Genomic DNA, 15,971 nt, shown 5'->3' with positions numbered 1-15,971 from the left:
TTTTTTGTGCGACATTTTTGGTTAAATCAACACCATTTGGGTTCTAGATTATACCCTTGAAGTATGTAACATTCATTAGGTGACACCCTGTATATTTATAAATATTTTTAGAATATTACTTCAGTGCGGAGCTGATGTAGATGCACAAGATAATGATGGTTGGACGCCACTTCATGCAGCAGCACATTGGAACCAAAAAGAAGCTTGTCAAATACTTGTTGAAAACTTAGCTGACATGGATGCTAAGAATTTTGTTGTAAGTAAAAGAGAATATTTATTATATTTGCTCAAAAAAGAAATCACCGTTTAATTTGTGGTTGTTGTCAATTGTACGAGGGAACTTCTCTCGTATTTAAATATTGGATTTTAACCAACTTTCCACCTCCTCTAATACTGCTTTCATATGTAAACCTCCAACTCTTCCATTGGGTATACCATTACTAAAGAAAAAATTCTATCTTCATTAGGAAAGTTTCAAAGCATCTTTTGGGATGTCAGACTATATTGCTATGTTTTCAGCAAAATGATGGAATTTAATTATTAGTACTTGATACTGTGACACGATAGTCAAAATTCACATAATTTGAAGCCAGCCAACTTATATGGATATTTGGTTGAGAGTGATGAAAACGTTGATGTCAATTTGTGACTAAACGGTGGGGTTTATGGACGCGGATTAAGAGTACCTTATATTTTATGTTTTTTATTTACTTTAAAATGACAATTTGGGTTTTACCACATCAATCGAAATAAAAAAATTATAGTGGAAATATTATTTAGGTTTCTGGTAAAGCGCACTGTAATGGCATTATAGAGAAAAAATTTTATATTAAAATTTTGTAGTTTATCAAGAGTAGTTCATGTGACGAATATTAAATTGATTGATTGAAGAATAAATTTAATATGATCAAAAAATTGAAATAAAAACTTAACTTTGAAACCCTGTAACATTTTGTCAAATGATATTGTATTGTTAATGAAAGACTCTTTTTATTTGTGGACTGTATTTTTTATGAAATCAGATATAAACAACTTCTGTGAAGTATTTTGACAGGCTTGCAGAAGCCGCAATTCGTAGGTCCTTTTTTATTGAGATCGGATTCAAAAATTTTCTGATGGTAATATGCCAGTAAACAACTACTCAAACAAAAAATTAAAAACAAAACCGCTACGTCTTGACCAGATATACTAACACTATTTTGCCGTGTGAAATCTCGCCTTAAAATTTCCTAACGCAATTTGCTAACACCCTGTATACTGTATAAAAATATTTATAATTTTTAACTCATATTTTAGGGTCAGACGGCTTTTGACTTATCAGAATCTAATATAGCAACATATTTGGAGGAGCTTAGGAAAAATCAAAATAAAGAGGTTATAAATATGAGACAGTCTAAGAAGAGAGCAGAAATTCGTGATAAATGTTCAGAAGCTGAAACACCAAGTAAAGTTAAAAAGGTGGAAATTGAAGTATCAGATGAAAATCAAGTAAAAATAACTGAACCAATTGGTAAGTTTGAAATTAATTTTAATGTTTGTAATAATTGATTTTGATACAGTAAAAATGCAACATGTACGAATTATTTCGATTGGATATGAATTGAGCGAAAAGGCTCGACTCAAAGAAAACTTTAAAATAGAAGACTGAATCAAACAAATACAGTGTAAATAAGGTATTTGTTGACCTATTCTGAGTTTTGATGGAACTTAAAAAATTCTGTTATATCACATTTTCAATTATCAGAGCCTACTTTTTATTTTTGTCAAATACAAAAATTGGTTAACAAATTTTTTTTTAATTAAAATGTGGTTTGTACCTAATTTTGTGAAAAAAATATTCATTACTCATTGTAAAATTAATATTAAAAGTTTTTATCATTTCTTTTTTTCCTAAATGGGATAAGTAACCTGTGGAATCATACATAAATAAAATGCACAGTCAGTCTTTATGTATTGTTCATGGCTTGTACCGATATTTGTCTGTTTTACTATTATTTCCAATTGTAGTTGGTTCATCTATACCTCCCAGTCGAAATTATAAAAGTGACTCATCGCTAGCTCTTGAACTAGTAAAGATGAAGTGTACGCGGATTGAAAGTCCATACATGTATCTGTTTAGAACGCTGCAAGATATAGAAGATATGGAAAAAAGATAATAAAACATAACATCTATTCTTTTTACTAAGAAAACTTCATATTTTAGAAACATTTTGTTTATTAAATTTTAAGTGTTTTCTATAAAACAATGCCCTCTTGGACATCGATAACCCACCACCACCCGGCTTACGCCGCTGCAGGATATTGTAAACTACATATTAATATATTTAAGTACTTACATATTTTATTTTATAATAATTATCTCACAGGAATATTATCACTCACATTTTCCCTTGAATATCTCACTTTCACTTTACTGCCACTTATTCACTTCACTATCATCCTGTCACTATACAGGGTGTAACTTTAAGTGGGGATCATATTTACACAGAGGCTACCTTTGACCTTTAGAAACACGTATCAATAGTTTATTTTTTGAAATTCCGTCGTGAAAATCTCATAATTTAAAGAAAAGATTATTAAAAGCTCTTTCTTGAGGCTTTTTCATAATATCACTTAAAAACTACAAAAAGAAAACACAATACACTGGACCGTTACTAAATACTGAAATAAATAACTTTATAAGGTTATACACTTACAATACACAACGATACTATACAAACAGCTTTTAACAAAACGATATAGTCAAATACTAAATAATAATGTAAGAGAGGATATATTCGGTCAATCCCGTTCCGCCGAATTTGCGTGACAGTTTGTATTTAACGCATTTACTCGTCATATTAGAACACCTGTGTTGCGTCCGCAAGTAATAATTTAGTATTAATATTAGATATTAAGTATTTTTCTTTAAAAACTATTGAATTGATTGATTCATTGGAGAAATTTGTTGTGTTGGCAATTATAGTTTTCGCGTTTTTTGTAATATTTATTTTTTTTGTATAAAGTATTTTTACCTCCCGGGAAAAAAGGTTGCAAGCGGCACTTCGAAAACCGACTCGTTTGTGTACGCACGCTGATTGACTGTTAAGTGAATTTTCGTTAAAATCTAACAAGAAAGAAACTGGAAGCTACAGGCCATTACCAATGTACATTGCTCCAGCAGAGCTGCATCATCGGTAAGTCGCTTTGCAACCAGTCGTTATTATCTTTTCGTAATCAGTTTTTGTTTATTCACATACAGTCCGCTAAATTCGTAACAACCTGCAACATGTAAAACAAAACCGCAAAGGGTTTCCTACGTTGCCTCCCCACCCCCTTCGTAAGCGTATTTTTTACATATGTGTCGCTTGTACGTATAGGTCAGTGTTACAGGTCATTGACACACTGACATTCAAAAGTAACATATACGCTGCTTAAAAAAACAATGACACATAAATCTTTGTAGAAACTTGAAACAATTAAAAATATGTTTTCATATTAATCATATTAGTATTTTCATTTATTTTTTTGTTAGTTTTTTTTAAAACAGCAAAAATAATTATTTTAAAACACAAAAATACAATTAGTAACGTATACCAATATTGGTTAATACGTAATAAATCATGTAAAAATTAAAAATGGTTGAAAAACAATTTTTTTGATGTTTGGCGCTTCTTCCACATTTACATAAAAAATGTGGTGACTGAAATAACATGTCATAGAAAAGCAATCTGTTTTCACTAAATTATTTTTCATTAGTTTTACTGCGTAGGAGTTGATGAAAAAATTTGTTTACAATTTGTAGCATATCTACGTACAAATATTAGTTAATGTATTTAATAAATCATGTAAATCTTTATTTTTTTTATAGTTTTTTTACAAGTTCGAATTTTCTACCACAATGATATCAAAAAAATGTGATGACTTTAAAATAATAAGTCAGTAAATTATACAAATACAATCTGATTTGCTAAATTATTTTTTAACTCCGCACGATGTAGTTGGTATAAAAGCAATTGGCAACGCCGGCAGTGAGGAATACAACTTCATATTGAGGCTATGAGCGGCAAAATGACCTAATCCACAAATATGACATTGTGGCTTAATCAATGCAAACACTTTTTTACCATATAACTTTTAGATGCAAATGAGCCGAAGCCACCTTTGGCTTCGAAACGCTAGATGGCACAGGTAGTATTGTTTTGGCAAATATAAAAGGTTGCGAATCTTTAATGGTAAACCGGCCTAAGCTTCATAATTTGTAGTTTAGGCCGTTAAAGTATATATTGTTAGTAATTTCTTTCCGTATTGTTAACCGTAGTAGATACAGTTATTATGGAATCGAAAAAAGACAACTGACGGTGAAAAAGTATCTTGGTTGCAAATTCAATGGCTACAGTTTACGAAAGAAGAGCCGTTTTTAATTAAATACAAAACTTCCAATAATGAGTTCGTGGAGTTTATAACAGTAGACATACGTAAAAGACGTGCATCTAGAGCAGTTTCTGTAAAGGATTTGAATATTTTATATCCCAATGGTCATCTAATAGATGTAAAAAAAAAGAAAAACTTGTTGGAACTGACAATATATACCGCCTGTTTATTTAAATTTTTACCAGAGCCTACAAACAGCTGAAAATGCATCAGAAGATTTCATAGATGTTGAGTTCAGCGAGAATGAAGAAATCCTTGAGCTGTAAGCTGCAGTTGTTTGCAAATTAGTGCATATCATTATTTATTTATGTTTTACATTGTATCTTAGTTTTATTATTTTTCTTTCTGAAATAAACATAGTTTGTCTACATGCCTATAATTTAATTTGTTGGCATATCTGATTTTTCATAAATTACTTTATGCTAAAATGGCCTAATCCTCATTTTTTTACAAAAAAACAAAAAATTGCAAATTTAAGAACTTCACTTCAACTATTAGTCTATTAACTACGTTAAACTAATTAAAAATCGATAAAAGTTTGTTTTATTTAGTGCTTACAAAGTATCATGCTTTTCTACATTTTTTATTTGTTCATTTTACGCAAAACTTATTTTTTGGGGTTAGGCCATTTTGTAGCTCATAGCCTCAATGTAAATTCCGGGGGCACTCGTTTACTCTGTTCAGTGGTGGCGTACACAACAATTAAAGCGCAGTTTAAAAAACTAATTATAACTCGAGTATTTATTTGATTAAAAAAAAAATAATTTCAGATTCGTATTCGGGAACTATGTACTATTTCACGTAAAAAGTGACCCCACTTAAAGTTACAGTCTGTATAGGAAAATTTTCTCATACTGTTTTAATTGTCATTGTTGCTATCACTGTCACGACTAATCTTCCCTTAAATGAATTAATGAGTGGTTCTATGAAAACTTCCACTTCCACTTGTATCATGATTAATAGCCTCCTGTAATACCAATTTTACTTCGTTTATTTTAAGGGTGGTGCTTTTTCGTGCGATTTCATTTTTCATTTGTGCCCAAACCAACTCAAATGGGTTTAATTCACAGTGGTATGGCGGTAAATGGAGTATATGCATTCTTCGAGCTTTTACCATCTCATCCATTACATACTTAATGACATTTTTCTATTTGGACAATTTTTAATAATTGTACTTTTAACATGGTCTGTATATTCATTGCTTTTTGATTTTACTAGTTCATAATATTTGCTTTTCTCCATGCTGATGTCGCTAACATTTCGAGCCTTCTGCTATGGTGCGTTATTGCATTTTTATCAACGAACTACCAGAGCTGGGTAATTACTTGTAATTTAAAAATAGTTACAATTACAAATTACTTTTTAAAAAAAGGAACTAATTACAATTACAAAGTATATTCTTTAAAAAAGGAATTATATTAATTTAATTACAGTTACATGGAAAATGGATTTAGCAATTACTTTTCTAATTACTTTTCTAATTAAAAATAAAAAAATTACGAATCAAATAAGTACGAGTGAAAGGCTGAGTAACCGAACCAGAAGTTTTCTCAACTCAAAATAAGAGCAGTAACATAGATACATAATATATATTTTTATAAAACTTGATGCTATAGACAACATATTTTTACTTCGTATATTTTCTAAATTAATAATAATTATAATAAAATAAAATGTACTCTGTTAATTCTGAGGTTAATTCAAATCACTTATTATTGTTCACGCGGCACAAGGCTTTCCTCAACTGAAATAATAGAAGTCTGCAAGTCTGTACGCAATTACGCAATACGCATGATCTTAAAAGTAATTATAATTAATAGAAAAAGTAATTGTAATTGGAAAAAGTATTTGTACTTATATAAGTAATTTGTAATTCGATAGTTCAAATAATATAATTACAAATTACAATTCCTATAACAATTTTGCTGCAATTACAATTCCAAATTACTTTAATAAAAAAAAGTACTTAAATACAATTACAATTACAGGGAAAAAAAGGGAATTGTAATTGCTAATTACTTTTTCACCAGGAATTACCCAGCTCTGCGAACTACACATATCAATAGCTCCACTTACACTTGTAATAGAGTTTCGCGCCTGAATTCCTTGTAATGTTTTTTACCATTATAAATTCCGCATCGTGTAGGTTAGGGTGTTTATGAGCAACAGAGCGTTTACTACAACCAGCACTTTGATCAATTTTAATTAATACTACGTTTTAAAATGTCCCAGTTGTATTTTTTTAATTTATAAATTTATAGCCATTATAGCTCCTCGCCTACGCTTATGGCATTTCTAGCGAGGGCTAAATCAAGTACTACATACGTCCGTTTACACCCACTGAAAAAGCATTTCCCTAAGTATTAATAAGTGCAAACGACAGAAGTAGAAGATAGATCGACGTTCAGTGTAACTCAGTCTATAGACGACTATTATAGATCCTATTGAGGTGCATAGAGAGCGGCACATCATTTATTACAAGACAAATAATATTGAACCATTATTAAAATCATTTTATATTTTATACGATTTATGGTAATAGTGTTTTTATATTATATCTGAGTCACTCTCTATAATTTCGACCGCGAAATATAATCAATTTCTGCATCTTGTTGCTTTACGGTTTGATACAGAAAAGCAATAAACACTAAACACAAAAAAAAATATTTTTTTGCTTTTTTGATTATTGTTTAAATTTTTATTTGTAACACTCATCAATTTCATAAATGCCAAAACTAAGGAAATTATGAAATGCATCACCTTAAGGGGATATATCACTTTGGAGTCGAAAAAAAAGGATATTTTCAAGAATTTTTTTTGAGCATTTTTTTATAATCATGAACTACCAATACACCAATTCATTAAGCAACTCTTCAGATGTAAGAAAAAATTTTTTTATTTGAAAATTTCTTGCAAAATGGCGGCTATAGAAGAGCATGAACAAAACTACATTTTTCAAAGGTCCTTCGTGGCGAGCAGTAGAAGTCTCTTGGATCACCATCTGGAAGCATACAAAAAATTTTTTCATAAACTTCATGAGTTTAGCTAGTGAAGTACAGACGATCATAATTGTAGGAATTTTTTTCGCAAATTGGCGAGATATTGAAAAAGACTCGAATTTTTGACAAAAAAATCAACTGATTGTTTATAAAAAAAATCCTGTTGACCATTTGTAAAAATTGTATGTACTTCACTAGATAATCACACGATGAAGTTACAGTTCAATTTTCAAGTCGATTGGATGAAAACTCTTCGAGTTCTGCTGCTTGGCGATTTCCAAAACATGGTTTCGGGAAGAACGCGTTTGATGTTTGAGAATGCTGTAACTTTTGGAAATCATAATAATATGGTACATACAAATTTTTTTACCATCACTTTGCTATCCCGGCACCATATAATTGCTGGGGACCGCCTAGCCGGGTATCTTGGCCGGCGGATTTCGATCTGCCGAGGCAAGCATCACGGACGTGGGCTGGAATTTGGATGGGTGACCTAAGGCAGGCTCGGGGACGTGGCTGTGGCAGCCTACCAGAGACCTGGGTCGCCCAACATTTGCCGCACGCGTGTGGTCCCCGATAAATGGTAATGAGAACAGAGCAAGAAAATCTCTGTAATGCAAGACCATGCTATCATACATAAACTGTATGAGAGACTTTGCCACCAAGCCATCCGTGAAGTAAAATAGGATGGTTTGAAGAAAAGTACTCGAGTAATGAAGGAGGGTGTACAAGGGGCCTAATAAGGCTTAAGTGCCGCGGTGGGAGACAATTCCACCACCCCTCCGACATACATACATACATACCATATAATTGCTCTTCCATGGTCGTATTTTGCTCTTCCTGCTCTTTTCATGGCCATGAAGTCAATGAAACGATACCCAAAAGACTCATTTACTTCTCTTTCACACATCATGAAGTTTTGAGTTTCTTTGCCGACACGCTCACGAACTCCGGATCGCACTCGAATGAATGATGATTAGGCGGATGTCTATTTCCAATTTTACTTCGCTTACGGGCTGTACTACGATTTTTACTGCCTTTACGGCCTACATACAATTTATCACTGATATTTCATCACTGCACACAAATCAACAAAGTCAAATAATAACACAAACACAATAATAGCACAACTCGAACTACAGCGTACAGCTGATTGACAATGCACGTACTTTAACCATCGTAAAAAATATTATATTCAGTATACACGGCTGGAAAATCCACATGGTCCATCTGCCTGTACATGAGAGTGACAAAGTAAAGTAAAGAAATTCATGCAATAAACAAGGATGGCTATAGTGAAGACGTTTCATAATCTGAAGTCACCGCCTGTATCTATTCAGATTGTAAAACGTTTTCAATATAACCTTCCTTGTCTATCACACGGATTTCTTTATTTTGTCGCTCTCGTGTAAAGGCAGATGGATCATGTGGATTTTCCAGCCGTGTTAATAATGTTTTTTTTTGCTTGAGATGACATCTATGGTTCACTTTTGAAGTATTTTCTCGATGATCGGTAAGATATAGACGTTTTTAGGTGCATGAAATTAAAAATGCTGTATCGAGTTTTTTCATGCAAAAAAGTTTTTTATTATGAATCTAAGAATATTTTAGTGTACTTTACGCCAATAAAAAAAATTGAAAAAAAATTTTTCAGTGATATAACCCCTTAAACATTACTAGCATCCCATTGTTTAGATGCATACAGTCAATGACAAACAAATATTAACATTTTCAAAACAATTTCTTTCTAATCTATACATGCTGTTATTATAATTAGTAAACAACAAGTGAAAAAGGTGCATATGTATTTGAAAATATCTTCAAAATTTCAAATCCTACGCCTGCTACGATTTTTTTGTACGGCCAGTTTTTAAAAAGTTGTATTGGCCAATTTTTTTTTTTTTCTAAAAATAATACCACTTTATTTCTAAACTTCTTGGAATGGCCCATTATTTTTTTTTTTCAATTAAAAATTAAATAATTGCAAATTGCAAATTTGCCTCGATATTTCAATATTAATTGCGAAAAAGTTAATTGATAAAAAAAAAAAGAAATAATGAGCTCCAAAATTGCTAGCAAATTATCTTCTGTAAAAAAAATGTTTTAAGTAAATGAAATTGAACATACAAATTTATTGTTATTAGATTTCATATAAAAAAAATTACTAATATAATTTTTCAAAAGGCTTCCAAAAAATTTAAACTGGCACTTGGAGAAGTATTTAGTTATATGCAATTTTAGGGTTTGTTTAATAATAAAAAAATTCTTGTGCATTTTACTAGTGATATTAATAGCTGATCCTATAAACTAGGCCACCCTATATGGACCCAAATATTTTTCATCAACATGTAAGACTTTATCTTTTACAGATTCCTCAAATATCGAAGTTCCATTAAAAGAAATAAAGAATACACAGATCAATGAAGAGTAAGTATCAAATTTTATATTTGTGTGTTTTCGCATATATTTCATGTGCACGGTCGATACACATCGAGTACTCAGGCATTTCTGCATCGCATATTAAGCATAACAAATAAACGCATTTCTGGTTAATAAAAATGGTAAGTTTTGATTATTTTGGGTTGTGCTGTAGCCGCTACAATTTGATATCCAGAATGGCTTCCAGAACTATACAGGGTGTTTCCTAAGTACGGTCGTAACTTCTGGTCACGATTTCCTATGGTATTTAAGGATGAAAAGTTCCTATAAGCATGTGGCCGGAAACGCTTAGATTCCGAGATACAAGGCATTGAAAATTTTAAAAAGTATATAAATATTTCACATACAGGGTGTCCCGAAATTCATGCAACAAAATTTGGTTATAGATTCTTAAGATAAATTTAGGGGACCCATATTTTTTCTTTTTGCCAATTGGCCCCCTTTTTCGGAGTTATAGCCCCCTGAAATCTGCCCCTAAGAAGTCTTTTATATCTCAAAACCATGTACGAGAATCACTAAATTTGGTACACAGGGGTAGAATCTTACAGTGCTACGCATTTTGGTGAGAAACCCCCTTAAGACTTTATTTCGTGGGCCCCCTTGTCTTTGGAACTAGAAAAATTTGGTCGCAAATTTGATTTTTTTTTTTTTGTTAGCTAGAAAGCCATTGGATTTAGAAACTTTTTTGTCTCTTGATATTTGTTTCGTAAAACGCAATGTTTTTGAGGAAAATGGCAAATCACAATATACATTCGATCACATTTTGACATTTTTCTCGAAAACATTGCGTTTTATGAAAAAAGTATAAAGAGACAAATAATTTCTAAATTTAATGGCTTTCTAGTGGACTGATAATTTTTAAGAAATTTAAATTGCGACCAAATTTTTTTGGCTTCAAAGACAAAGGGGCCCAGGAAAAATTGTCTTAAGGGGGTGCCCCGCCAAAAAACGTAGCACCATCAAATTCCACATGTCATAAAACTCCTGTGTACCAAATTTAGTGATTTTCGTACAACGGGGTTCTGAGATATAAAATAAAGATTATTCTTAAGGGCAGACTTCAGGGGGCTGTAACTCCGAAAAAGGGGGCCACTTGGCAAAAATAAAAAATACGGGTCCCCTAAATTTGTCTTAAGAATCTGTGATCAAATTTTGTTGCATGAATTTCGGGACACCCTGTATATTAATGTTCTTAAAATTTACCAAATATTGTACGTTGGTAAAGAGCTGTATTTTTAGTATAAATCTATCTGCCGCCAGTGTCGTAGTTAGGCGAAAATGGATAACTTTACTAACACAGGTCTGCTGTCTACACTTAAAAACACATACTTAAAAATATATAAAATATAAAATACATACACATTATGCGTTATCATCCAATTTGTTATCTTTCTCTTCTGTAGAGAATTTGATCTATTACTCTGATGAAAGTTCAAGTACAAAAGCCTACAGCTGGAGCTGGTTGTGCAGTCAACCCTCAGGTAATGGAAGGTTCCATTATTGAGCGTTAGACTTTACTGTCAAAAGGAGTGCTCACTTGGAGCGACGTTCCCTGCACTATGTGATTTTTTACAGTGCATGCAATCGTCCTGTTGAGTCAACTATTTGTTGTTTGGTGGATAGATTTCAATCAATTGGTTCAGTAAACGTTCAAACCACATCCGTACGTCGTCCAAATGTGATGTCTGTAGAAAACGAGAGGATAACCCGAGGCAGTTAATTCGTCATTGCGCCCAAGAACTTGGTGAATTTATGTCGGGACTCGGGTATGCACCCATACAAAATTCAATTGTAAACAATCATAGGCTGCGTCGAGTATTTCAAGTCATCTGCAAACAGTAAAAATTTACAATGGGAGATGAACTCCTTAATATTGTTTAAAAAGATATCGAAAATTGAACCCCAGCGAGAGCTTTGGGGCACACCTGTCACCGTTACAATTTTATTGGATATGAAATTGTCGAATCTAATCTTTTGATGTTTCTGTAAGATTACTTCTAATCCAATCCAAAACAGAACTGCAAACTCCAAGTACATGAACCTTATCTCTTTTAGTTCAGTTACAGACTGTGGCAGTGCTGCACAATTGGAAATGTAAAATGTGGAAAATACAGTTCCACATACATATACAGGGTGTTCCTTAATGATATGCGAATATTTAAGACATGGAAAATTAATTATAGTTTGCTTTCTAAAGTATGGTCCAAAAATGTTCCTTTGGGACAAGGTTTTAAAATTTTAGGAAAACGAAGGAAATTAAATAATATTTTCGAAACCACTTGAGATATTTCAGTGATATTTAGTACTTGGTGATAGTTAATAGAGGCGCATGTTGTTCAATTTCATTAAGGAACATTCTGTATTATCCCCCTTTAAGTGATACTAGTACCAAAGTAATTTTTTTTTCTGACTTATAAAAACATTGACTGAAAATACGGCCTTCTTGATACACCCAATAAGTAATATAATACTTCAATATTTGACTGTGTAGTATGTGCCCCGTTTAAATTTCGTATAATTTTTCCTAATTATAAGTTTCAGTGTTCACAAAGATAATCTTAAAATTCATTATGAATTAAGCTTTATTTTTTTTTTTAGAATTAAAGAGGATATCAATGAAAAAAATACTTCTGTAAAGGTGCCACCTGTAGTAAACACTCAAGTTAACATTCAGCAACCCTTGAGAAGGTAAGTGAATTTTTTTTATTTATTTATTTTTTATTTAAAATACACATCCAACAGGCGATGTCCAATAACAGGATATGTTAAGTCTAGTAATAAAATATAAAAAAAGTTAAAAGAGAAAAATTAACTATGAAAAAATAAAATGGAATATGTGAAAACTCGCTGACCATTTGTTAAATTTAATAAAAAAAAAAACAGATTGTAGGGAAATATACTGGATGTTTTCTCTATGACAATTTAGTTCTTATATCTCAGTTGCTGTACCAACTGATGCGATGATATTTTATCATATTCACAAAAGGTGGTGTGTAGAATCCAATGGCAGTATCAATATGTATACAGAGTGTTTCGTTTTTGCAGGAATCAATTTATTTTCAATTTTTTGGTGGCAAATTTAAATTAAAATAAATTTAATAAGAAACACACCCTGATAAAAAGATACAAATATCAAAAATGTTAAATTTGTCTAAAAAAACGTTCATTCTTGAGCTTCTATAACCAGTGCTGGGACTCTCGAAATGTCGATTCGATGATTCCGAATCGAGATCGAAATAATATCGATGCATCGGTACTCTTGAAAATTTTGCAATAGAAATAATATTGAAACCCCGCCCATTCGAATCGATATAATATCGAGGAGTCTTGGCTAGCCGAAATGATTTGCTCTCTTCTTCTATCACATGTATTGACTATTGCTGTTTCTTTTCAACATTGCAAATATGTGTTTGCATTTGTGTTTTGTTTATTTTTACGTATTTAACCTAACCCAATGTGAAGTGTCAAATACTTGTTTATATACAAGGACTTGTATAAAATCCTTGGTTTCTATATATCTACAACTATTTGAACAGTTTTTAAATGATACCTTTTCTGTTAACATAATTATGTTCTTCTATAGGAGCAATCATTGATATTAATAAACATAATGCATGGTACCTATGCATTAAATAAATATAAATACTGCATAATATTACAAATCTTGTTCTTGTCATGAGTGTGTATTTACCGGAAAATTTTATAGAGGTTTTAATAAATAACTTACATGTGACTTTCTTTATATCTCTATTAATAGTTTGTTGACTTGAAGCAGGAAGTTTACTCATACCAGTGATGTTCACCGTGCATAAAACCAGAAAGCACAAAATAATTTAATGTTGAATTGAATAGTTTCCGAAGTTCTTTTTACTTCTTTTAAATGTCAAACAATAGACATAATTATATTACATATAATATTTTTATGTAAGTGACATAATTACACAAATTTTTTGTCCAGTAAAGATTATAATGAATCCATTGAACCTCTTAACTGTCTTCTCCAAATATTTTTTTTATTTCAAACCGAATAAAAAATTAGGATGTGGAATATCAATAATTTGTTGAGTATGTACGCATAAAACCTTTAAATATAAAGTACATTTAAATCAACTTTCTTGATTTACTGTTTAGACTAAATAAATAATTTTATAAACTTCTGTTTATTTATTTGATGATAGGTATTCATTTTAAAATTTAAATAAACTGCGTGACGCCGCCGCCGGACAAAAAGAGATAGATAGCTGAAATACGTATATGTTAGACAGAAATAAATTTCACTCAGTTGCCTTAACCGTAGTGGTATACAGCATTACCCCAAATTTGACAAACTTATCCGAGGACTATATCGATGTGCTTCAAGAGTACCAATTTACAATTTCGAGTTGAATCGATCGAGATTGGTTTCGTCTATTATCTCGATATTGATAAAACGACATCGAGATTTCAGGAGTCCCGCTACAGATGTCGTAGAAACAAACATCAGAACACCAAAACAATGAATATGTCACTAAAACATCAGTAAATAATGTCGTTAGATTTTATTTTAAATAGATAATGATAAAAGTCATATTAAAAGTATTTACACACTTGTATTGTAGTTGTGCTATTTTCTGTTTTGAGACATTCATCTATAAAAATATTGCCATTTATAAGTTACTTTTGCACTGCTTCCGAACTTGGTTAATAGTCCAAGCGAATTAGACCAAACACATGTCCGTTTCAAAAATCGGGCCTAAGTCGAATTTTATAGGCTTACAATTAAATAAAAAATACACTAAATTTGTGTATTTGTAGAGGTCGAGTGTCATTGTTTATAACAAAAAAAAATTGCTCTTTTTTCGGTTTTTCGCTTATACACCCACTGGCGCGAAAAGCGGAATAGTCACATTTTTGAAAATAATGGCACAGTGGGCTGCCCAGAATAAAAATGCATCAATATTGATGTTTGACATGTCAAAAGCTTCGTATTTAAAAACTCTATCGAATGCCGTCTGGTGATTTTAAAAAAACATCATGGCGGTTCCAATATGGCGTCCGCAATCATGGAAAATTCTGTTTAATGAGCAATATTGATAGATAAGAAACATAAAAATACTGCATTGTAGACTGAATCACCATATCTATACGTTTTTGGGGTTGCTGATTTCGAATTCAATATTCATTAAACCCCATCTGATCACTGTTCGTCTCTAACCTTAAAAATACTTCAAATCGTTGAAATAATACGTTTCTACGATGAGTAACACAGTCTAACCACCACAATTTATATTTTCGGGATCGCTGAAACCAATTCTGATATCAATATAACTTCAAGTACTCAGAGTTCGTGCCTAACCTCAAAAAGTAGCACAAATTGCTATGATTACACTTTTCTACGTTTAGGAATTAAGTGTAACCAACATATCTTTATATTTTTGGGATCACTGAATCGAATTCCTACATTCGTTTGAACCCAACTAGTCATTAGTCGTACCTAACCTCAAAAGCTATAATAGTGTGACCACCATATTTTTATGTTTTTTTTTCCAAATGAGCTTGTAATATGATGAAAGGTATGTTCCATATAAAAAGAACAAATCCTTTTTGGAAATTCTGCATATAATACTAAAGAAAAGGTAATACAGACTTTATGTCTTAGCCATGATAACGGCTTCAACCCGATTAAGATTAAACACAAAAAGCATATAGGGTGTACCATTGAAAACTTTGCACCCGGCTTATTTTGAACTACGTTCCAAAATATTAAAATTGCCGCGACACGTCCATTTTGTTTTCTAGTGGGGCACATTTTTAGCGTTAAATACAGACTCGCCAGAACAACCACCTTCGCGGGGGCGCATTCAATTTTAGAATCTTAAATGGCACTCTAGGTCGAGTGACACCTCATTCGAAAGTGTTTTTAATTCTAGTTGTCATCATGTAATTGTTTTCAATTTTAGTTCATCTGTTGTTGAAAAAAAAATTACTTATGCTTAGAAATAAAAGACAATTTTGTTGAAAAAAATTACATGATGACAACCAGAGTCAGAAACAGTTTTTAATGAGGTGTCATTCGACCTAGAGTGCCATTTAAGATTCTAAAGTCGAATGTGCCCCCGCGAGGGGGGTTGTTCTGGCGAG

General features: G+C 31.8%; 1 protein-coding gene across 1 annotated transcript in view; it reads left to right on the top strand.

The window, feature by feature from the left end:
• LOC108914796 (protein phosphatase 1 regulatory subunit 12A) overlaps window positions 1-12,539 on the top strand; it is a gene marked incomplete at its 3' end in the record, with an annotated part of 52,544 nt that extends 40,005 nt beyond the window's left edge. The window contains exons 4-7 of the mRNA XM_018720684.1: window positions 112-256; window positions 1,297-1,510; window positions 9,782-9,839; window positions 12,450-12,539. Of these exons, the coding sequence (XP_018576200.1) occupies window positions 112-256; window positions 1,297-1,510; window positions 9,782-9,839; window positions 12,450-12,539 (507 nt within the window). The remainder of the gene's footprint in view (window positions 1-111; window positions 257-1,296; window positions 1,511-9,781; window positions 9,840-12,449) is intronic.
• Window positions 12,540-15,971: the final 3,432 nt, after the last annotated feature.

This window comes from Anoplophora glabripennis, unplaced genomic scaffold (genome assembly GCF_000390285.2).
Source record: "Anoplophora glabripennis isolate ALB-LARVAE unplaced genomic scaffold, Agla_2.0 scaffold1416, whole genome shotgun sequence".
NCBI lineage: Eukaryota > Metazoa > Arthropoda > Insecta > Coleoptera > Cerambycidae > Anoplophora > Anoplophora glabripennis.
The sequence above is the reverse complement of the archived record's forward strand: the minus strand, read 5'-3'. Positions and strand labels throughout refer to the sequence as shown.